The 24,675-nt window shown below is 44.4% G+C and overlaps 1 protein-coding gene across 1 annotated transcript; it reads left to right on the forward strand.

The window, feature by feature from the left end:
• The first annotated feature begins 13 nt into the window (after positions 1-13).
• On the forward strand, positions 14-23,562 carry LOC134880794 (NACHT, LRR and PYD domains-containing protein 12-like). The gene is made up of 10 exons (XM_063907872.1): positions 14-96; positions 7,428-7,571; positions 7,905-7,964; positions 12,397-12,478; positions 12,639-12,849; positions 13,072-14,866; positions 14,975-15,148; positions 16,292-16,465; positions 16,579-16,625; positions 21,209-23,562. The coding sequence occupies exons 2-10, from the start codon at positions 7,435-7,437 to the stop codon at positions 21,775-21,777; spliced, it is 3,249 nt and encodes a 1,082-aa protein (XP_063763942.1). The 5' UTR covers positions 14-96; positions 7,428-7,434; the 3' UTR covers positions 21,778-23,562.
• The last annotated feature ends 1,113 nt before the right edge of the window (positions 23,563-24,675 follow it).

The following is a 24,675-nucleotide window of genomic DNA, read 5'->3' on the forward strand; positions in this document are numbered from 1 at the left end:
GCTGTCATTGGGAAGTGGTCGCTTTTCCGGTTCCAGAAGTTGCTTTCACTTTGTTCCCGTTGTGGTTCAGACGTTTTCCTTCTCGTTAAACTGTTGGTAAGTAGGCCTACTCAGATCTTGTACTTGAGTAAAAGTAGACAATACTCAGATCTTGTACTTGAGTAAAAGTAGACAATTCTCAGATCTTGTACTTGAGTAAAAGAAGACAATACTCAGATCTTGTACTTGAGTAAAAGAAGACAATACTCAGATCTTGTACTTGAGTAAAAGCAGACAATACTCAGATCTTGTAGTAAAAGTAAAAGTGTTAAAGAGTGTGGGAATACTCTGTTACAGTAAAAGTTCTGCATTCAAAATGTTCCTCAAGTAAAAGTACAAAAGTATTATCATCTAAATATACTTAATGTACCAAAAGTAAAAGTACTCCTTATGCAGATTGGTCCATTTCAGAATAATATCTCTGATATGTTTTATAATGATTGATCATTAAAGTGTTCTCAGAGCTGGTAAAGGTGCAGCTAGTTTTAATGGCTTTGTATACTGCAGGGTAGCTGCTGATTTACTGCAGGTGTAACGTTCAACTCTGACACAATAAAAAGCAGCATTAAAAGGTTCTTCCTGCAGGAGAAGTACCAACTGTGTAAGCTTTAGTTTTGATTCAATACAAATGTTTTTAAATCAACAGTAAAATTATTTAAAACTAAAGTATATTTTTCATCCCAAACAATTATTTAACAAAATGTATTGAAATCCGTAAATCAAATATTGTAGTATATAGATCAATGTAAATAAACACTAAATCAATAAAATCCTTTTTTAAATGTTGTGTTTATCTTTACAATAAACACAAATATCATTCATTTATTAAATAGAGAAATCACATAAATAATAAATAAATAATTTAATAAACACCTTATCGTGGTGGAGAGGTTTGTGTGCCCCGATGAACCTGGGGGCTGTGTTGTCTGGAACCTTGTGTTGCTGGTAGGGTCTCCCATGGAAAATTGGTCTCAGGTAAGGGGCCAGACTAAGATTGGTTCAAAAGACCTCATGGAAAACATACATGAAAGCGAGGATACCCGGCCCGGAGGAAGCCCGGGGTCCCCTTCTGGAGCCAGGCCCAGAAGGAGGACTCGTCGGCGAGCGTCTGGTGGCCGGGCTTGCCACGGAGCCCACATGTGTTATACATACAGAAATTTGAAATACTGTTTCTGACAGTCCCACAGAACAAATATAAACAAGAATATATAACATAAACAGATAAGAGCCTAGAAAAAAGTGGGGGAGTAAAAAGGGGTATACAAAAAAATAAAAGTAATATATACATATGTTAGACACAATCAACACAGTTTGACAAGTAGTTCTTTAGTGCAAAAAATACTTTGTGCAAAGTACATTTTCAGTAGCAGCAGAGAATAGAAAGTGACTGGTGCTGGATGAGGGAAGCGTATGTGAGGGAGGGGGATTAATGTCCTGGTACATTTCCATTGAGGCAGCGAGGAAAATTGGGTGGGACGGAGGGTGGAGAGGTCAGGGGAGAGATGTGAGTGGGGGTAGAGGGAGATGAGAGAGGGGGAGAGAGAGGGAGGGACAGAGAGAGGGGGAGTGAGAGCAGCGATGGAGGGAGAGAGGGAGGGAGGGAGAAGAGATAAACAGGGAGGGAGAGAGAGGATATAGGGAGGGACGGCGGATAGAGAGAGAGAGAGGGAGGGAGGGAGGGAGGGAGAGAGTGAGAGGAGAGAGGGAGGGAGGGAGAGAGTTCAGCATCCTGACCGCCTGGTGGAAGAAGCTGTTCCTCAGCCTGGTGGAGCTCGAGCGGAGGCTGCGGAACCTTCTCCTGAAGGCTGGAGGTTGAAGAGACTGTTGGAGGGGTGGGTGGGGTCCCCCGCAATGCCGAGTGCTTTGCGGGTGAGGCGGGTGTTGTAGATATCCTGTAGTGTAGGGAGTGAGACCCCGATGATCCTCTGGGCAGAGTTCACGATGCGCTGCAGGCTCTTGCGGTTGGAGGCGGTGCAGCTTCCAAACCACAGCGTGATGCAGCTGCTGAGGATGCTCTCAGTGGCGCCTCGGTAGAATCAGAGCATGACGGGGTGGGAGGGGCTCCTGCTCGCTTGAGCTTCCTGATGAAGTTGAGGCGTTGCTGGGCCTTCTTTGCCAGTGCAGTGGTGGTGTTGTTCCAGGTGAGGTCGTCTGTGATGGTCAGGAATTTGGTGCTGCTCACCTGCTCCACAGCAGCACCATTGATGTTCAGAGGGAGGGGGGGTTGGGAGTGGGTTCTCCTGAAGTCAACAACAATATCCTTTGTTTTCCCTACATTGAGGAAGAGATTGTTATTTTGGCACCAACGGGCCAGCTGGTTCACTTCCTTCCTGTAGTTAGTCTCGTTGTGGCTGATGAGACCCATCACAGTAGTGTCGTCAGCGAACTTCACGATGTGGTTGGAGCTGTAGCTGGCTTTGCAGTCATGGGTCAGCAGGGTGAAGAGAAGGGGGCTGAGCACACAGCCTTGGGGGGCCCCCGTGCTCAGTGTTAGTGTGTTCCATGTGTTGTTGTTGACCCGGACAGCTTGTGGTCTCTCTGTGAGGAAGTCCAGCAACCAGTTGCAGAGAGAGGGCCTGAGGCCCAGGTCTGTAAGTTTACGTACAAGCTGCTGGGGGATGGTGTTGAATGCTGAGCTGAAGTCTATGAATAGCATTCTGACGTAGGAGTTCTTAGCAGAGTTGTGGACTCGAGTCACATGACTTGGACTCGAGTCAGACTCGAGTCATGAATTTGATGACTTGAGACATGACTTGACAAAATCTAAAAGGACTTGCACTTAGACTTGGACTTTAACATCAGTGACTCGCATTTGGACTTGGACTTGCCCCTTTTGACTCGAAAAGACTTGCTACTTTCCCCAAACCCAAAGATTAAAAAGTATGTTGACATGGACCGCGCTATCTCTCTTTGCACCTGTGTGCATCTGTGTGCGTAACGTGTGTGGCACGACATCCAATCAAATTAGATCCACGTTGTTTTGATCTGACAGCATCCAACCAATCAAAGTACTGGACAACCAATGAGGCGGAACAAACTACAAGGCGCCAAGTAGGCAACAATGATAACACGGGTAGTTTCGTTTGGATTTAAAAACTTTGAGATGGTCAACAAAAAAAGAACTACAGTCTGTAAAACCATCGTGCACAAATGACTGACAGACTTTTGGCCAATTTGATCTTTTGCAAATGCAATGCAGCATAGGGTCCTGACAGAAAAGCACAACTCTGTTCATTGTCATGTTCATTAGACTTCACATCTAGTCCCCTTCCACACACACACACACACACACACACACACACACACACACACACACACACACACACACACACACACACACACACACACACACACACACACACACACACACACACACTCACACACACACTTTTTTGGGAGCGAGGATATCTTGTATAAAGTGGTGACATGCTTGAAACGGTTAAGGTTACACTTAGGTTTTGAAATGAGTTAAAAAGACTGAAAATATGTTTTATAAAGTGGTAACACATTTGGAAAAGTTACATTCAACTGTTTTTGTGATCCTCCAAACACCTGTTTGAGGGTGAAGACATGTTTTTTAGTTCAAGGCTAGATTTCAGTTTTAAGGTGAAGAGTGTTTTGCAGAAGTGAGGATCTTTTGAGACAGTTATAGTGCAATAAGCAATGGAAATACAATGTCAGCACTTTCTGTGGAAATTACATTTGCCTTTGTTTATTTCAAATGTGTTTGAACAATGTTCTTGGTTTGATAAATATATACAGATCTTAAAAGCATACATGATTTGTGTAAATATTATTTCTCCGTGGTTAAAAGGACTCGAAAGGACTTCAAACTCAAACGGTAAGCCTTGGGACTTGACTTGAGACTTGTCGGTCTTGACTCGGGACTTGCTTGTCTTGACTCGGGACTTGACTCTGGACTTGAAAGCAAAGACTGGAGACTAACTTGTGACTTGCAAAACAATGACTTGGTCCCACCTCTGGTTCTTATTGTCCAGGTGTGTGAGGGCTGGGTGTAGAGCGGAGGTGATTGCATCTTCTGTGGACCGTATAGCTTGGTTGGCAAAGTGAAACGGGTCCAGGGAGGGAGAAAGAGTGGATTTGATCTGCTTCATGACCAGTCTTTCGAAGCACTTCATGATGGTCGATTTCAGTGCGACGGGGCGGTAGTCGTTGACGCAGGCTGGAGATGACTTCTTCGGCACAGGAATGATGGTGGTTTCCTTGAAGCACGTGGGAACAACAGCCTGGCTCAGGGAGGTGTTAAAGATGTCTGAGGACATCCGTGAGCTCCTCTGCGCAGTCCCTCAGCACTCAACCAGAAATGTTGTCAGGTCCAGCAGCCTTGCGGGTATTAATCCTCAGCAGTGTGCTCTTCACACTGGCTGGAGACAGACACAGAGCCTGGTCGTCGGTGGGGGGGGATGGTTTTCTGTGCAGGTGTGTTGTTCTGTGCTTCGAAGCGTGCAAAGAACTCATTGAGGTTGTTGAGCAGGGAGGTGTTACTGTCACAAGTCTGCGGTGGTAGTTTGTAGTCCGTTATGGTCCTAATACCCTGCCACAGGCTCTGTGAGTCCCTGCTGTCTTTGAAATGTCCTGTGATTTTCCTGGTGTACAGACGTTTAGCTTTCCTGATGCCACGGCACAGGTCAGCCCTGGCTGCTCTCAGCCCAGCTGGGTCTCCAGCTCTGAAGGCGGTGTCGCGGGCCTTGAGCAGCGTGCGGACCTGTCAGCCATGGCTTCCGGTTGGCTCAGATGGTGATGGCTCTGGTGGTGGTTACATCATCAATGCACTTGGTGATGTAGCCTGTGACTGTCTCTGTGTATTCTTGTATGTTAATGTGATGGTTGTAAGTTGCTGCCTGCTTAAACATGTCCCAGTCTGTCGTATCAAAGCAGTCTTGAAGTGCAGCAGTACTGTACTCTGTCCACACCCGTACCTGTTTTGAAACCGGTTTGGCAACCTTTACCCTTGCTCTGTAGGCCGGTTTCAGCAGGACAGTGAGGGGGTCAGAGAGGCCAATGTGGGGGAGGGGGGAAGCCTTGTATGCTCCCTTGATGGTCGTGTAGACTAGGTCTAATGTGTTGTTTTCCCTGGTTGGAAAATCAACATGCTGGTATATTTTAGGCAAAACCGTTTTTAATCTCCCTCTATGTTAGAGGCGGAGCTGGAGTATGAAGGGGGATCAACTCCGATCTCACGGGGGGAAGTCACTGAGGTCAAACAACTCCACAGTGGCAAAGCACCGCGGGTGGATGAGATCCGCCCAGAAATGCCGAAGGCTCTGGGTGTTGAGGTCATGGTTGACACGTCTCATCAACATTGCGTGGAAGTCGGAAACAGTACTAAAGCAATGGCAGACCGGGGTGGTGGTTCCCCTTTTTAAAAAGGGGGATCAGAGGGTGTGTGCCAATTACAGAGGCATCACATTACTCAGCCTCCCCGGGAAAGTTTACTCTAAGGTGCTGGAAAGGAGGGTCCGGCCGATTGTCGAACCTCAGATTGAGGAGGAACAATGCAGATTTCGTCCTGGTCGTGGAACGACGGACCAGCTTTTTACTCTCGCAAGGATCCTGGACGGGGCCTGGGAGTACGCTCATCCGGTCTACATGTGCTTTGTAGATTTGGAGAAGGCGTATGACCGGGTTCCCAGGGAGATACTGTGGGAGATGCTGCTGGAGTATGGGGTGAGGGGGTCTCTACTCAAGGCCAACCAATCTCTGTACTCCCAAAGCGAGAGCTGTGTCCGGGTCCTCGGTAGCACGTCGGACATATTTCCAGTGAGGGTTGGCCTCGAGTGAGGGAACAATGGAGCGTGAGATGGGCCGGAGAATCGGAGCAGCGGGAGCGGTACTGCAGTCGCTTTACCGCACCGTTGTGAGGAAAAGAGAGCTGAGCCAGAAGGCAAAGCTCTCTGTCTACCGGGCCATTTTCGATTTCTCCGCAGGGTGGCTGGCATCTCCCTTAGGGATAAGGTGAGAAGTTCAGTCATCCGGGAGGGACTCTGAGTAGAACCGCGGCTCCTTTGCATTGAAAGGAGCCAGTTGAGGTGATTTCGGGCATCTAGTGAGGATGCCACCTGGGCGCCTCCCTAGGGAGGTGTTCCAGGCACATCCAGCTGGGAAGAGACCGAGGGGTAGCTCTAGGACCAGGTGGAGGGATTATATCTCTTCGCTGGCCTGGGAGCGTCTTGGAATCCCCCAGTCAGAGCTGGTTGATGTGGCCAGGGAAAGAGAAGTTTGGGGCTCTCTGCTGGAGCTGTTACCTCCATGACCCTGACGGATAAGTGGGAGAAGATGGGTGGATGGATAAAACCATGTCTTTAATTCAATTAATTGATGTTTTAATTAATAAGGTTTATAACTTTTTAATCGAAATTTTAAGATGTGTTCATACAATATCTTTTCATAATGAAAATTACTCTTGATAATAAAATACTTTTAAATCATTATAATATCTATTTATTCAAGTTATTCATTTAAATATCATTTTCTTTTTTAACATCTAAAAAACAATTCAAACCTTTGAAATAAATATAAAATAATTTGCTATCAATAAATAATGTTTACACCATAGACAAAAACTAATAATAATTCAGTTAATTAGTATTACATCAACAAAAGCTGTGATGGAAACTTCTGCAGCAACGAAGGCGAAACTCAGTGAGACACGGGAAAGCTGGAACTTAATGGCAAACACTGAAGTTTTATTATAAAGTTACGGCCAGAGAATTGACAAGACATTTGCTGCCGCCACAAGTTGACACAGCAGTTGCCCGACCATTTCTGAAGATTTCTCGTCCCGGTCCCATGTATTTAGCTTGTTCTGAGAGATTAAACAACATTCTGCATCACAAGATAAAACAGGCAAAGCACTATAGCACAACTGTCGGCTGACGCCAACAGCCAAGAGTAGGAAATAAAACACTGAGAGCACAGCAGCCCAAGGTGGCAGGCCTATGCTCAGCGAGGGCAGAAGAAACTGGGTCAAAGTTATGGGCCCAAAATATTCCCCCACAGAAGCATGAAAAACAACTATAAAATCGGTTTCAATTCAATAAAATAATTATCCTTAATCAACACCATAATATACAATTTAGTATTTACTAAAAATCCTTTTTAAATCATTCACATCATTAAAATAAATAATAAAGACAATAGATGTTTGTACAATATTTTTTAATAGAAAAAGCAAATCAAATCAAATCAATTTTTTTATCAATAACGTCATATTGATCATCATCAATAACATAACCTTTGAATTGAAAACTTTTAAAATTCAGTTAAATTTGATTTAAATCTCAATGTTTTTTTTACATAGTAAAGTCATTATGCTGACTCATGTTAGCTGAGAGGTGGACGCCATCTTAATCTTTTTCTGATATTAGTATTTGGATGCAGCAGCCGAGACCTGAACCTGAATCTGAACCTGGATCTGGACCTGGACCTGGATCCAGCTGTGTGTCCATGAAGAGTGACATGTCTATGGATCCCCCTTATAACTTTAAATCTGGACTTCCTGCAGATGGAAGGTGAGTGTAAAAGTGTGTAACGTGATCAGCTTCTTTTTGAAGAGTTCAGAGTTCCTCCCCCCGGACGCTGGGCCATTGTTCTGTTATTTCTTTGGTCCCTCTAAACTTATTCCATATTCTTAGAGATTTTTCTTTTATTCTTGTGTTGTTGTTGTTGTTGTTGTTGTTGTTGTTGTTGTTGCTGTTGTTGTAGAGATGTCTTCTAGTGGGACATTTAAGAAGAACTGGACATCTGAAACTGATGTAAAGCTAAAGAAAAAGCAAACTGATCCATGAACTGGAACCAGTGAGAATCTCAAACTTACTTTGTTCACTTTGACTTGTTTGTATCAGGAAGCAGCATAAGAAACCTGGATCTGGATCCGGATGTGGACCCAGCCGTAAAAGGAGAAGGTTTGTGACCCAGCCGACCTGTTGAAAAGAGTCAAGCCAAAACAGGGCTCGGCCCCCTGGCTGTAAAAAGTGTTTTACTTAGTTTCCTGATACATCTGAGTCAGAAATAGGAAATGTAGTAGAATCATTTGGATTTATATTAAATAAACCCAATCTAAATGAAACACTTTTTCTTTTGAAATGAAAAAACGTTTTTTTAAATCGAGTGCACCATTTATAAACCAATACTAATTTAACATAAATGAAAAAATATAATCAATGAAATCATTATTTCAAATTGAATGAGTTAATGAGATCATTAATACTCTTTGGGAGGATATCAAGGGATTTCTGATGAAAGGGTCCAAGTGAAGTCATTGTTAAAGTCAAAGTTAATTTACAAGTCTTTTTTGATGAATATTTAAAGTCATGTGACACAAGTCCAGAACTTTGCTTAGTATTTATACAGTATGTTCGATATAATATTGAACAGAGCAAACTGAGCAGTGACATTAAGGGTTCGACCCAGAGCCATAAACTACCAGGAACAAGGGCTGCAATCCACTGCTGCTTTATCTGGAAATCAAGTCAAAGCCTTTCATCCGCCCACGGAGGCAAGAAAAAAAAATATATATATATATATATAGTTTTAATAATATTAAATTAAATGTTCATAAATTACAAGCATAAGTGGAGGAAGAAGTTGAAGGAGAAGCAGGATGGAAAGAGAAAACGTTTAATTTTCTTTTTGTTTACTTTTGAATGTTGAGGGTCACGCTGACAAGTCGCAGTGTCATTTCTAAATGTAACCGTTGATGGCTAACATGGCTTCTGCCAAGAAACGAAAGGTTGACAATGAATGTCGTGTTTTACAAGAAAAATGACATACAGTGGGGCAAAAAAGTATTTAGTCAGCCACCAATTGTGCAAGTTTTATCATAGGTATACCTCAACTATGAGAGACAGAATGGGGGAAACAATCCAGGAAATCACATTGTAGGATTTTTAAAGAATTAATTGGTAAATTCCTCGGTAAAATAAGTATTTGGTCACCTACAAACAAGCAAGATTTCTGGCTCTCACAGACCTGTAACTTCTTCTTTAAGAGGCTCCTCTATCCTCCACTCGTTACCTGTATTAATGGCACCTTTTTGAACTCGTTATCAGTATAAAAGACACCTGTCCACAACCTCAAACAGTCATACTCCAAACTCCACTATGGCCAAGACCAAAGAGCTGTCAAAGGAGACCAGAGACAAAATTGTAGACCTGCACCAGGCTGGGAAAACTGAATCTGCAATAGGTAAGCAGCTTGGTGTGAAGAAATCAACTGTGGGAGCAATTATTAGAAAATGGAAGACATACAAGACCACTGCTAATCTCCCTCGATCTGGGGCTCCACGCAAGATCTCACCCCGTGGGGTCAAAATGATCACAAGAACGGTGAGCAAAATTCCCAGAACCACACGGGGGGACCTAGTGAATGACCTGCAGAGAGCTGGGACCAAAGTAACAGAGGCTACCATCAGTAACACACTACGCCGCCAGGGACTTAAATCCTGCAGTTCCAGACGTGTCCCCCTGCTTAAGCCAGTACATGTCCAGGCCCGTCTGAAGTTTGCTAGAGGGCATTTGGATGATCCAGAAGAGGATTGGGAGAATGTCATATGGTCAGATGAAACCAAAATAGAAGTTTTTGGTAAAAACTCAACTCGTCGTGTTTGGAGGAGAAAGAATGCAGAGTTGCATCCAAAGAACACCATACCTACTGTGAAGCATGGGGGTGGAAACATCAGGCTTTGGGGCTGTTTTTCTGCAAAGGGACCAGGACGACTGATCCGTGTAAAGGAAAGAATGAATGGGGCCATGTATCGTGAGATTTTGAGTGAAAACCTCCTTCCATCAGCAAGGGCACTGAAGATGAAGCGTGGCTGGGTCTTTCAGCATGACAATGATCCCAAACACACCGCCAGGGCAACGAAGGAGTGGCTTCGTAAGAAGCATTTCAAGGTTCTGGAGTGGCCTAGCCAGTCTCCAGATCTCAACCCCATAGAAAATCTTTGGAGGGAGTTGAAAGTCCGTGTTGCCCAGCGACAGCCCCAAAACATCACTGCTTTAGAGGAGATCTGCATGGAGGAATGGGTCAAAATACCAGCAACAGTGTGTGAAAACCTTGTGAAGACTTACAGAAAACGTTTGACCTCTGTCATTGCCAACAAAGGGTATATAACAAAGTATTGAGATGAACTTTTGTTATTGACCAAATACTTATTTTCCACAATCATTTGAAAATAAATTCTTTAAAAATCCTACAATGTGATTTTCTGGATTTTCTTTTCTCATTCTGTCTCTCATAGTTGAGGTATACCTATGATGAAAATTACAGGCCTCTCTCATCTTTTTAAATGGGAGAACTTGCACAATTGGTGGCTGACTAAATACTTTTTTGCCCCACTGTACACACACACACACACACACACAAACACATACATTACACTATGTTGTATGATATATGTTCTATTTTTATAGGCCTAAAAAAGTGCGGCCCACGAAACAAGTTCAAAAATGTGCCCTTGATGTCAAAAAGGTTCCCCACCCCTGGTGTAGATGTAGAATAATACCTCAGTAAGCTTGTGTACTATTGGTTAAGAGGGCTGCAGAAACAGACTCGCGATTGAGAGCTGCAGGCTCGGGGAAAAGAAAAAGACAGGAGTGCGCGCAGGCCGAAGCAACAGAAGGTAACTCTCTGGTCTGCTGCTTGAACCCCGAGAAGTTCAGAGACTCGTGGCAGAGTGTTGAAGATCTGCAGCCTCTGTCCTCTGTGGAATCGCCGGCTTTTAGAAAGCTTCTCAGCCAAATCCCCGTTAACACACCAATGACAAGGTGAGCTAACGTTGAATAGAGACTCGTTCATATACAGCAGGTTACAGGGCCATGCAGAGGCTCCACTAACATGTTATTAATGACACACAGAGACGTCATGTTACCGGTATCACATATTATTCAGCCCACTGAAACAGAGCATACGTTTAATTTCAGCATACTGCCATAGATAGCTTTAATTAATGAGCTGCAATAAACTACATTTTAGCATTTAAAGCCATACTTTAGCGGTTATTTTGTAACTGAAAGTAAAGCATAAGTAGTGTAACGCATTACAGTTCAGAGACAGTAATAATGTAATGTAACTTATTACTTTAAAAAGACAGTAATAAGTAATATGTACTGTATTACATTTTGGAAGTAACTTGCCAAACACTGCTCATGATACAGGGTCTTAAAATGTATGCAAAGGTCCTAGCTCGACGCCTACAGAACTTTATGACATCTCTGGTTCATTGGGACCAAACCGGTTTCATAAAAGGTTACCTAGTCTCAGACAATTTCAGGCGATTGCGGCACAACATTGATTTTAGCAAAGATCATAAAACACCTGCGGCTGTCTCTGGATGCTATGAAGGCTTTTGATGAACTAGAATTGTCATACCTATGGGCTGTTCTGGAGTCTATGGGATTAGGTAAGGGGTTCATCCATATGATGAAAGTACTTTATGCTGCCCTGTCAGCAATGCTTTTAACAGGCAAAGCTATCTTGTCGCTTTTTTCAGTTGCAAGGTCATTGAAACAGCGCTGCCCCTTGATTCCAGGGCTCTTCGCCGCCTTGCTCGAGCCACTGGCCCAATTTATTTGACAATTACAGGATATTATCCCATTTCTATCCGAGGCTCGCATCATCACATCGCCCTTTACACGGATGATGTACGGATTTTTATGCAGAACCCTCAACGTATGCAAGTTGTCTGCTTAGGGTAATAGAGGAATTCATCAACCAGATTTTAATATGAATTGGCCCAAATCTGCCAACGACGCTGCCAAATCAGCTATTCTCCCTGCAAACATTCCTGTGGTAAAACATTCCAAATATCTTGGTGTTGAAATATTCCCCAACCTTAACAAGACTATAAAGAACAATTATATGGACACGTACAACAAGGTTTTCCAGGACTTCTGGTCGAGCCAGCCCAACTCACTACAAGCCAGAGCTTCAATAATTGATCCGATCACTCTTCCTGATCCATCACCATCTGGATCTTTCAGCAGCTTCTGATGTGATGCTGATTACTCTGTGATGCCCAGCAAGCCTCTACATCCAACATCCACAGTAACACAGCCAGTTTCCATCCCTGCCTCTGACAGACCCCTAACCTCTCCTGAACTCAGGTCCTCTTTCTCTTGTGGGCCTTTTCAACCTGTTCTTCCCAATCAGCTCAAACACTGTGAGTTTTCTGACAGTTGGACCCTTTAAGGCCTTAGTAATGTTGGTGCTTTTATTACGAATATTCCAACTGCTGACAGTTACCCTGTTATTCTGTCTTAATCTCAGAACACCTTCAGTATACTGTGTGCAGATTAGAGTCTTTAATATTTTTTAAACTTGATGTTTTCTCCACAGACTTCAGCGGGAGGGCTCAGTCTCGGTTCCCAGTGATCAGTCTTCCCCGCAGCATCACACAGACCTGGACTCCATATTTATGGTGTGTACATGTACAAATATACCTTTTACTATTAATTACAGATGAACTACCATTCAGGTCCAAACAGGGTCCATGCAGCTCTGTAGACCAGCAAGCCTTAAGACGGACAGATGAACCACATGTTGTCTTCTTTAAATAAATGTTCATCAATCTGTTACAGCTGCTGGAGGACAACATCATCACTTTTGTGAAGAACGAGCTGAAGAAGTTCCAGAAAGCTTTGAGTTCAGATTACTCAGAATCCTTGGAGAGTCAGAGTGAGGATGATGATGAAGAGCAGAGGAGGAGCAGCAGAGAGGCATTTTTGAACATCACACTGCACTTCCTGAGGAGCATGAAGCATGAGAAGCTGGCTGACTGTCTGCAAAGCAGTAAGAGGATTTAACACATTTACCATGATGGAGAGAGGAGATGGAGGAACATAGAGAGGTTTACATTTACAAACTCTGCTGTTAATATGCTGCACACATCTGCATCCATCAGTGTGTCCTCTGAGGAGCTGATTCAAACTATACAGCCACACTTAGATGTTCAGCTTCTCAGTCTTCCTGCAGGATCCACTCACTGATTTCGCTTGTTGTTTGTTCATTCAGGAACTCCTGCTGCAGGGTGCCAACTTATACTTAAATCTAACCTGAAAAAGAAGTTCCAGTGTGTGTTTGAGGGCATTGCTAAAGCAGGAAACCCAACCCTTCTGAACCAGATCTACACAGAGCTCTATGTCACAGAGGGGGGGGCTGCAGAAGTCAATGATGAACATGAGGTCAGACAGATTGAAACAGCATCCAGGAAACCACACAGACCAGAAACCACCATCAGACAAGAGGAGCTCTTTAAAGCCTCACCTGGAAGAGATGCACCAATCAGAGCAGTGCTGACAAAGGGAGTGGCTGGCATTGGGAAAACAGTCTTAACACAGAAGTTCACTCTGGACTGGGCTGAAGAGAAAGCCCACCAGGACATCCAGTTCACCTTTCCATTCACCTTCAGAGAGCTGAATGTGCTGAGAGAGAAAAAGTACAGCTTGGTGGAACTTGTTCATCACTTCTTCACTGAAACCAGAGACGCAGGAATCTGCAGCTTTGATCAGTTCCCGGTTGTGTTCATCTTTGACGGTCTGGATGAGTGTCGACTTCCTCTGGACTTTCACAACAATGAGATCCTGACTGATGTCACAGTGTCCGCCTCAGTGGATGTGCTGCTGACAAACCTTATCAGGGGGAAGCTGCTTCCCTCTGCTCGCCTCTGGATAACCACACGACCTGCAGCAGCCAATCTGATCCCTCATGAGTGTGTGGACATGGTGACAGAGATCCGAGGGTTCGCTGACCCACAGAAGGAGGAGTACTTCAGGAAGAGATTCAGAGATCAGGAGCAGGCTGTCACAATCATCTCCCACATCAAGAACTCACGAAGCCTCCACATCATGTGCCACATCCCAGTCTTCTGCTGGATCTCTGCTACAGTTCTGGAGGAGGTGCTGAAAACCAGAGAGGCAGGAGAGCTGCCAAAGACCCTGACTGAGATGTACATCCACTTCCTGGTGGTTCAGTCCAAAGTGAAGATCGTCAAGTATGATGGAGGAGCTGAGACAGATCCACACTGGAGTCCAGAGAACAGGAAGATGACGGAGTCTCTGGGAAAACTGGCTTTTGAGCAGCTGCAGAAAGGCAACCTGATCTTCTATGATTCCGACCTGACAGAGTGTGGCATCGATATCAGAGCAGCCTCAGTGTACTCAGGAGTGTTCACACAGGTCTTTAGAGAGGAGAGGGGACTGTACCAGGACAGGGTGTTCTGCTTCGTCCATTTGAGTGTTCAGGAGTTTCTGGCTGCTCTTCATGTCCATCTGACCTTCATCAACTCTGAAGTCAACCTGCTGTCAGAAGAACAACACACCTCCCAGCAGTCTGAAGTCAAACCTGAACCAACACATCTCTACCAAAGTGCTGTGGACAAGGCCTTACAGAGTCCAAACGGACACCTGGACTTGTTCCTCCGCTTCCTCCTGGGTCTTTCATTGCAGACCAATCAGAAACTCTTACGAGGCCTGCTGACACAGGAAGTAAGTGAGTCAGAGATCAACAAGGAAACAGTCCAGTACATCAAGAGGAAGATTGAAGAGACTCCATCTGCAGAGAGAAGCATCAACCTGTTCCACTGTCTGAATGAACTGAATGATTGTTCTTTAGTGGAGCAGATCCAACAGTGCCTGAGTTCAGGAAGTCTCTCTACAGATAATCTCTCTCCTGCTCAGTGGTCAGCTCTGGTCTTCATCTTATTGTCATCAGAAAAAGATCTGGATGTGTTTGACTTGCAGAAATACTCTGCTTCAGAGGAGGCTCTTCTGAGGCTGCTGCCAGTGGTCAAAGCCTCCAACAAAGTGCTGTATGTGAACAAATAACTATCAAGATTAAATGCATTTTATCTTTATTCAGAAACAAACCAAATATGGTTGTTTATTTTATTTATTCTGTTTCGCTTATTCCTCTTCAGGTTGAAAGACTGTAACCTGTCGGAGAGAAGCTGCAAAGCTCTGTCCTCAGTCCTCAGCTCCCAGTCCTCTAGTCTGAGAGAGCTGGACCTGAGTAACAACGACCTGCAGGATTCAGGAGTGAAGTTGCTGTCTGCTGGACTGGAGAGTCCACAGTGTACACTGGAAACTCTCAGGTTAGTAAATGCTGAAGCAATGTTGTGCTAAAGTTATGTTTAGTGTTTTGTCCCGTGGTCTAGAGGAAACTAGACATACAGTAGCATAAACGTGACTCTCCACTCTTCTCACTCCCAAGAAAAAGTCAGTGACATTGCATAATTCAAATTTGCAGTTGTTATTCTTCAGATGTGAGATAAATACAAAAACAATAAACAAAAATTCCAAAGCAAAAAGTAACAGGGGCTGGATCACAGAGGAAGCCGTTCAAGCAGAAGGCCCTAAACTTCCCCTTTCTCTAGCCACATCAACCAGCTCTAACTGGGGGATTTGAAAGTGCTCCCATGCCAGCATGGAGATATAGGCTGGATGCCAGGTTGATTAACTTGCATGTTGTGCACATTTTTGGGCTGTGCCTGGCCAGGCTCTGTAGCAAGCCTGACTACCAGACGCTCGTTGACAGGTCCTCCTTCTCGGCCTGGCTCCAGAAGGGGAACCAATGGTTTCTCCAAGCCGGGTAACTTCTCTTCTTCCTCTGTTTTCCATGAGGTCTTCTCTTAAACCATTACCTTACCTTAGTCTGGCCCTTCACCTGAGACCATTTTCTAATGGAGACCCTACCAGGAATACAATGTTCCAGCCCCCAGGTTCAGAGGGGCACACAAACCTCTCCACCACGATAACAGGATGGTTCCCAGAGAGACCATACTAACAATGAAAACAAAACCAAACAAAAGACAAGCATCTAACTAACCTAAGCTCCTATCATCAATAACATGAAAAAACTGGATTTTACATAAATTAAAGAAAAATATATTCTCACTCCTACTATTTAGTACACAACATGTTGAGTCTTGTTGGGAGCAGGAGAGATTAGAGATGAAGGGTGTCTCACATGCTGCAGTTTAAGACAACTTACAGTATGTCAGTATAACAGTGAGGAAGCAGCAATCAACACACTTTTCCAAACAGGAAAACAGAAGACAACAGGCATCATCTGCACACTTTAACACACAAACTAAGGGGGTAGAGAGACACAGCAAAACTGTGTGTGTGTGTGTGTGTGTGTGTGTGTGTGTGTGTGTGTGTGTGTGTGTGTGTGTGTGTGTGTGTGTGTGTGTGTGTGTGTGTGTGTGTGTGTGTGTGTGTGTGTGTGTGTTCAGTCTGTCAGGCTGTCTGGTCACAGAGGAAGGCTGTGCTTCTCTGGCTTCAGCTCTGAGCTCCAACCCCTCCCACCTGAGAGAGCTGGACCTGAGCTACAATCATCCAGGAGACTCAGGAGAGAAGCTCCTGTCTGCCGGAGTAGAGGATCCAGACTGGAAACTGGAGACACTCAGGTATAGACAGACCGGACAGACCAGACCAGACCAGACAGGACTCTGCTTCCTGTTTAATGGTGGATATAAGTGAAGGTGTATGAAGTTGATTCTAACTCTGTTTCTTCCCGCAGGATGGACCATGGTGGACTGCAGTGGTTGAAGCCTGGTCTGAGAAAGTGTGAGTGTGTTTTAAGATAAGATAAGATCCCCGTGGGGAAATTTGAGTGTTTAAGCAGCAACAGAGAAGAGGAAAAACAGTACAGGTTCACACAGGTATATGAAAACAAACATTTAAAGTAAACAAATCTAAAATTCTTAAAACAAAAAAATATATATATACAGATACGTAAAGAGAGTATTGTTAAAAATATACACATGTATGTGTTCAGAAAGAAAGTGCAGGTCAAAGTTATTGTGCAAGAGTGCAGGCTTGATGTGCAGTCCGGGTTATTGTCAGTGAGTCAGATGGTTAACCCCTTGTTATGCAGCCTGATGGCTACAGGCACAAAAGAGTTTCCCATGCGCTTAGTGCTGTGCCAAGGTGGGGTGAGTCTGTGGTTGAACGTGCTCCTCATCTTCACTAGCTCTGCATGGAGAGGGTGGGAGGGGTTATCCAGGATACTGTCCAGTTTCTTCCTCGTCCTCCCCTCAGCCACCTCCTCCAGATTATCCAGTTTAACTCCAACAACAGAGCTAGCATTCCTCACGAGCTTGTTCAGCCTGTCAGCATCCCTTTTGTTGTTTTTTTCCCCCCAGCGCACCACGGCATAGAAGAGCACACTGAGAGCCCACAGACCGGTAGAACGTCTGCAGCAGCCTCGTGCACACGTTGAAGGACCTGAGCCTCCTCAGGAAGAACAGCTTGCTCTGTCCCTTCCTGAAGAGAGCATCAGTGTTGTCACTCCAGTCCAGTTTATTGTTCAAGTGCTCTCCCAGGAACTTGTAGGTGTTCACCACCTCCACCTCCTCCCCCCTGACGGTGATGGGGGTTAGAGACCTCTTTGTGATCCACCCGATGTCCACCACCAGCTCCTTAGTCTTGCTGATGTTGAGCTGGAGGTGGTTGTTGTCACACCAGCCTACGAAGTTCTCCAACACGGCCCTGTACTCCTCCTCGTTATCATCTGTGACGCAGCTGACGATGGAGGAGTCATCGGAGAACTTCTGTAGGTGGCATGAGCCGGAGTTGAAGCGGAAGTCAGGTGTAGAGGGTGAACGGGAATGGTGACAGCACAGTTCCTTGGGGAGCTCCAGAGTTGCTCACCAGCACATCAGACACGCTGCCCTGCAGTCTTGACATACTGAGGTCTACTGGTGAGGTAGTCAGTGATCCAGGCCACCAAGCTGTAATCCACCTGCATCAGTGACAGCTTCTCAGCGAGCACGTGTGGCTGGGTGGTGTTGAAGGTGCTGGAGAAGTCGAAGAACAGGATTCTTAGTGAGCTGTGCGGCTTCTCCAGGTGTAGGTTGGCTCTGTGCAGCATGTAGATGAGGGCATCCTCTGAGTCTACACCGATGTTGGCATGGTAGGCAAACTGTAGAGCAGGGGTGTCCACATTTTTTTCACTGAGGGCCACTTTCAAAAAAACATACGACTGGCTGGGCCCCTCACTAGAGGTGAGGTATATTGCCTCATATGTTAAGTTATAAGTTAGCAAAATCAATCAAATGTAGGTAAATTAGACTTGATACTTGAATATGCTTTAAGAAAAAAACTGCGTTATTGTTAGCAGCTCGTTCCTTAAAACAGAAGCCTCAGATTGCTTATAATAATGGGAAATATAAAGGGTCTATTTCAAGCTTGTTATACGAAAATATGTTCAACTTCAATTGACTGAATTCACTAGACAATTGGGCTTATTAACACATGATACTGTGTAATATATGTCTTGATATATTTAACAATATGAGACAAGCACAAGTTCCAGGTGTGGGCCATATTACATTACACTTGTAGAATTAGCTGTGGGCCAATTTAAAATGGACTACGGGCCGCATTTGGCCCCCGGGCCGTAGTTTGGACACCCCTGCTATAGAGGGTCCAGGGAGTCATACACAAGGGGTTTGAGATGCTGCAGGATCAGTCCCTCAAAGATCTTTATGACATGAGAGGTCAGAGCTACAGGCCTGTAGTCTCCTGGAATGCTGGGGCGTGTTTTCTGGGGCACCGGGACAATGCAGGACGTCTTCCAGATCTCAGGCACCTTCATCAGCTTCAAAGAGAGACTGAAGAGGTGCTGAAAAGCTCCTGCTAACTGTCCGGCGCACACCTTGAGCACCCAGGGGTTGGTGTTGTCTGGCCCCCTGGCCTTTCTCACATTGCTCTTCGAGAGCTGATTCCTGACCTGGTGGTGGTGATTATCGGAGGTGTGAAGCTCCTGGAAGTGTCACCCAAGAGTGTGGCTGAATGGGGAGAGGCTGCTGTCCCCTGTGGAGTGGTGTTGGGTGTAGTTGGAGAAGAAGTAGAAGAGGTGGGAAGTGGTGCCACAGGACCCCTGCTGTCCTTTTGAGCTGGAGATGGGTAGATCAAACCTGTTGAAGAACAGGTTTAGCTCATTCACACCTTCAAGGGTCCCCTCCATAGCCGTGTTTGACTGTTTTTAGCCGTTGATCTTCCTCACCCCTCCCCACACCTTTCTAGAGCTATTGGCCTCCAGACGTCCCTCCAGTCTGGCTTTGTAATTCTCCTTGGCTGTCTTTAGCTCTTTCTCCAGCTCCTGTACAACTTTACCCCCCTCAGTGTCCCTTTCCATTAATGAGAATGGTGGAGGTGTATGGCTCCTTAACATTGGCATAGGCTACAGCAGGTCCAGTGTCTTATTGTTCCCAGTGCCACCGGTCAGATACTGGGTGAAGTTTGAAAGACTTTTGGAGACTTTTACATGGTTAAAATCTCCATTAACCATGATCAATACACTGGGATGTCGCGTCTGTAATCCCGCGATGGAGGAGTGGAGGACATCATCCGCCTGCGACGCTGCAGCACTTGGTGGGATGTAAACAACAACAGCGATGGCGTGTGAGAACTCCTGAGGTAAAAAATACGGCCTCAAACTCACCGCCAACAGCTCAATGTCCGGAGTACAAATAATGTCCTTTACCGATACGTGTCCAGGGTTATGCCATTTTTTGTTAATAAAGAAGGCAAGTCCTCCGCCCCTCTTCTTGCTGCTCCGCTTGTCTCTGTCGGCTCGAACCACAGTAAAGCCGTCCGGCTGCACCAGACAGTCTGGTATTTCCCCGTTAAGCCATGTCTCCATAAAGCACAGCAAACTCGACTCGCTATGTTTTTACAAGTGCTGCGTTTCCTGGCGACCTCACGTTCCCCATGATTAGAAGAAGAAGAAGACATACTTTATTAATCCCTTACAGGGAAATTGCTTTCTCTACTCTGTTGTGTTGACACACATTAAACACACAGAGGATATACATGCACAAACACAGAGGAAATACATGCACACACAACCACATGCAGAGGAGAGGTGGCAGAGCAGAGAGGCAGCCAGGTACCCGGCGCCAAGGGAGCAGATAGAGTTTAGTTGCCTTGCTCAAGGGCACCTCGGCAGTGGCCTAGGAGGAGAACTGGCACCTCTCCAGCTACCAGCTCACTCCATTTTTTTTTTTTTTTTGGTCCGATCGGGACGTGAACCAGCGACCCTTCTGACTGAGCCACTGCCGCCCCCCAATTACGGAGGGCAAATAAGGTTTAAATCTCCTCCTATTATTTGCCCTCTTTTTTCCATTGCGTGTTGGTACATCCATCGGTGGCGCTGCAACTCGGCTACGGAGGGAGAGGAGCGCTTCTCTTGAGTAAGAGATAGTCCTGCCGTCGATATCCATAGACTAAACTAAATCCTACCAATAATATATACAAGTTGGAAATCAATGTCCCAACACTTACAACTAAATGAAGTACAATACAAAGTAGCAGTAATGCAGAAAAAAAACAGAAAAGACAAAAGTGGAAACAAAGGAGAGCTGCTTAAATAGGCTGCCACTCACGGTGGCACCAAGTAACTAAGTTTGATTCATGAGAGCACATGTGTTAGGCTCAGAACGAGCAACTAGGTTGAACCCACAATTCAAACACAGAAGAAAGGGTAGAGTGAAGTGAATTAAATGGTTTATTGCTAGAAACAGGACTGGGTCTAGGAGTAGTGGGCGATTTGGGGGGAGGAAGGAGCAGGCAGGGAAATCCAGTGGACGGAGCAGAGGGGGACTAGGAAGGATGGCCCAGGGAATTAAACTTGGAGAGCGACGGCAGAGGATCAAGGCAAAAGAGGTTAGTGGCTGGGCGTGGCTGGCGGAGTAACAGGTGGATCACTGTAGGTTTAAGGACGAACTGGCGAAGACTGGATATGAGAACCGGGATTTTATACAGGTGCAGGTGAGTAGTGGCAATCAGTGGGATGAGCTGCAGCTGAGGAGGTGTAGAGGCGGGAATCCAAAAGTAGGTCAGCCACGCCCAGCCAGGGAGACAGAAACAGACACAAACAGGGAGGCAGTAGTGTGGATCCTCACAACATGTTACTCTACAGTTTTAAATTTCCTTCCACAAACTGAACACATTGATCCAACAGCACCATGCATTTTACAACAGCTGTTTTGTTGTTTCCATTTTCCCGTTTGAACACTTAATGATTGAGAAATTTCAACCCAGTGAAAGCATTCTTCAGTTTGACTGATTTCCTGTTGGCGATTGTCAGTGAATTTGTCAATAAATGAACAGATGATAACCTGCAGCTGCGTTCTCTCCACCAGATGCCTGTGAACTGGAGCTGGACCCAAACACAGCACACAATCACCTCAAACTGTCTGACAGCAACAGCAAGGTGACATGTGTGGAGGAGGAGCAGCCCTATCCTGATCATCCAGAGAGATTTGACTTTTGGTCTCAGTTGATGTGTAAAGAAGCTTTGACTGGTCGCTGTTACTGGGAAGTCGAGTGGAGTGGATGGGTTTCTATATCAGTGAATTACAGAGGAATCAGAAGGAGAAGAAACAGTAATGATTGTGAGTTTGGATTTACAGATCAGTCCTGGAGTCTGAGCTGCTATGGTGATGGTTACTTTGCCAGGCACAATAAGACAATAAAAACCATCGCCTCCGCCTCTTCCTCCTCCTCTGGTAGAGTAGCAGTGTATGTCGATTATCCTGCTGGCTCTCTGTCCTTCTACAAAGTCTCCACTGACACACTGATCCACCTCCACACCTTCACAACCACATTCACTGAACCTCTGTTTGCCGGGTTTGGGTTTGGGTTCTGGACTGGGTCTGGGTTTGGGTTCTCTTCTGGTTCTTCACTGTCTCTGTGTCCTCTGCAGGTCTGAGAGTCTCTCCTGTGGACAGCAACATGCTGACTGCATATCAGCTGCTGAAATCAGTTCAGTGTGTTCACCGTCACACACACTCTGCACAGTGAAGCAGATATGTCTCGCACTCAGACTGCTATATGTAAAATAATGCCTTTAAATAAGGAAAAAAAATTAAATAAGAAAAAGGGAAACATTACTGTTCAGCTTTTAATATAGTGTCATTATGCAAATATTCCACATTTCAAAAAAAGCATTTACAGGTTAATGGTCTTTAATGATATAAGTTTGTAGTCCAATACTTAGGTACAAACGGCCTGAATTAGCTTTTTGGTTTTTTACCAAGGCCCTGTGTCCACAGATCTCCTTTTTCTGAGTCTCCTACCAGCGTTTCATGAGTTTCATTGTTTATTGTTTATTTATTGTACTATATCTCCAACTTGTATTTTATTATCAGTTAGGGCTACTATACATTTTATTTGACATTGTTTTTTCACCATAAAAAGTATTTTGGACTGACAACCGTTTGAAAGCTGTAGAGCGAGGAAGACGATTTGCGTACAGAGATACAGTTAATGTCACACGCTCATGGCAGCAAACTCCAGGGTCCGCCCATTGATCTGCTCAAACAAACAAACGTTTTGCTCTTTGTTGACGATGGTCACCACAGTTCTACAGTGATGATACCGCTACTTTTCTGAAATGTTGAAATATTTTCAATTGCAAGCGCTCGGAGCGGCAGAACAAAAGCGCCAGAGCATTGGGGAAAAAGGCGCTAGGTGTTGCTCTTTATCTCTGGGCGGCAGCATGCAACGAAATGCACTAATTGGACTCAATCAAAAAAAGACGCTGGTGCTCAGAAAACGGCACTATGTGGACACAGGCCCTTAAACTACGTTTTTTCTCCTTTAAAATATGTATATATATATATATTTAAATGGGTGGACACCTGATTTGTTAGAAGAGAGGCTGTGTATGCTTGATAAGTATGGTATTGCTGTTCTCTTGTCTTTATTTACATTGCATTTCATAAAGGGTAATCTCAAATATACAGAAAGAAATGTGTTTGTACCTTTATTATTATGATTCTTGAATGGGTTACTGGTTTAAAACAGCTAATAACTATTTGTAATGGAATCCGTTTTAAATCATGTATGCGTCTATACACATGCTGCATGTGTGGTACTTCTTGTTTTGTGTTGCATGCCAAACTGTCAAATCACTTTGAGCTTCATCCTGTGTTTTACATTACATGTCACTTGTTAGATGCTTTCCAAAGTTGCAGTACTGCCATACACTGATGCATACCTCCACTCAGGATTACCACCAAATTAAGAAAAGTAAAACAATAAGTGGTAAGATCTTCAAACCTCCCCTGTGAAAAGATAGTCAGGGTGTTTCTACTAGATGATGAAACAGTTACTGTTAGAGCCATTTTACTTTGGAACTTTTAGATTTGAACACTTATTAATATAAGGCTTTAGAGTAAAACTCTACTATTTTTGTGAGTCACAATATTTTTTCAAATATTTTTATTTATACGAGTAATGAGTTATTTAAAGTCTATACATTTTTTTGCTGTCAAATGTGCGCTTGTCAGGGGTTATGATGCACATGTCTGTGTGCCCTTATATGGCAGGACAGAGCTGTGTAAATTATTAGACGGGATGCGTTATAATCTTTTGACGGTGTTCTTTTTGTTGTAGTATTTGAGATGGAGAAATAACTTTATTTACGTTGAAGCAAGAAAGTTTATGTTCCTGTATGTATGCCTGATCAATCAATAAATATGATGTGATTCAACTCTACAATCTCCACATGTGTTTTTGGAAGCAAGAGAGGCACATCATGACCCGCAATCCAGAGAGTCAGAAAGTGGCTTTTTAATTTTAAGAAACGGACTAATACGCCACGACAGTTACCGTAGTCAAAAGCCCAACGAAACAAACAGCAAATACAAATTATCTCACAAAAACCAAAATCATTACAATCAAACAACAGTGACTTGACATCGATCAAACCGTACATATTTTTCTTCACCTCATGGACTTTCAATACCGGATGAGCCCTCATTTGTCACCCATTGGCAGGAATCACACAGAGCCATCTTTAAAACAATCACATCCATAGGATTTATTACAACATTACAGACATTAATCCTGGATTGAGAGGCAGAGTGTCTGTGTGTGTGTGTGTGTGTGTGTGTGTGTGTGTGTGTGTGTGTGTGTGTGTGTGTGTGTGTGTGTGTGTGTGTGTGTGTGTGTGTGTGTGTGTGTGTGTGTGTGCAGTTGGAAATGTTCCTTCATATGCAGTCCTCCCTTATCTGCCAAAATCCAATCTTACTTGCCATTGTACTCCTAATGCCTTAAGAACCACACTCATATAATTCATAGACTTTTGTTGATTTTAATGAATGTAATTGATCCAGTTGACACTTTCACTAATAGTAATCCAAGGGAATATAGATTCCAATCCCGCTCGAACTTCATCTTGTACGTTAAATTCAAAATATTTGTTTTACTTAAATGATGTTGCTCACTCGATCACACACAACAAACACTGGTAATCTCATTTGCACTTACTTATCACTCTTAGTGCAGATAAATTGGGGCCATCCCCTAATTCCTAACACTGTTCCTCCCATCAGCTAGTGTTCCCAAACAGCTGTGCAGAGACTCTCATTTGTACAGTAACTGCAGCTGTCAGATAATTGTAGTGGGTGATGAGGAGCTTCATCTGTTCTCAGCTGTGTCAGAGTGCAGCAGGGAGCGCTGTGGGTTAATCTTCAACATCTACAAGATAAAGTCATATACAGTTTGAACTGAGTGCTGCAGCTTCACACTGCTTTATCAGAGTGTTGGACACAGAGGACTGATGAAAAAGCAGAAGATTTACTCCTGATGGAGCACATGGTCA

This window comes from Eleginops maclovinus, chromosome 18 (assembly GCF_036324505.1).
Source record: "Eleginops maclovinus isolate JMC-PN-2008 ecotype Puerto Natales chromosome 18, JC_Emac_rtc_rv5, whole genome shotgun sequence".
Lineage (NCBI taxonomy): Eukaryota > Metazoa > Chordata > Actinopteri > Perciformes > Eleginopidae > Eleginops > Eleginops maclovinus.

Coding starts and splice junctions, on each gene's coding strand:
- LOC134880794 (XM_063907872.1), top strand. CDS start 7,435: ATGCAGCAGCCGAGACCTGAACCTGAATCTGAACCTGGATCTGGACCT. Junction 12,479..12,638: donor ACCTGGACTCCATATTTATG/GTGTGTACATGT, acceptor AATCTGTTACAG/CTGCTGGAGGACAACATCAT. Junction 15,149..16,291: donor TGTACACTGGAAACTCTCAG/GTTAGTAAATGC, acceptor GTGTGTGTTCAG/TCTGTCAGGCTGTCTGGTCA.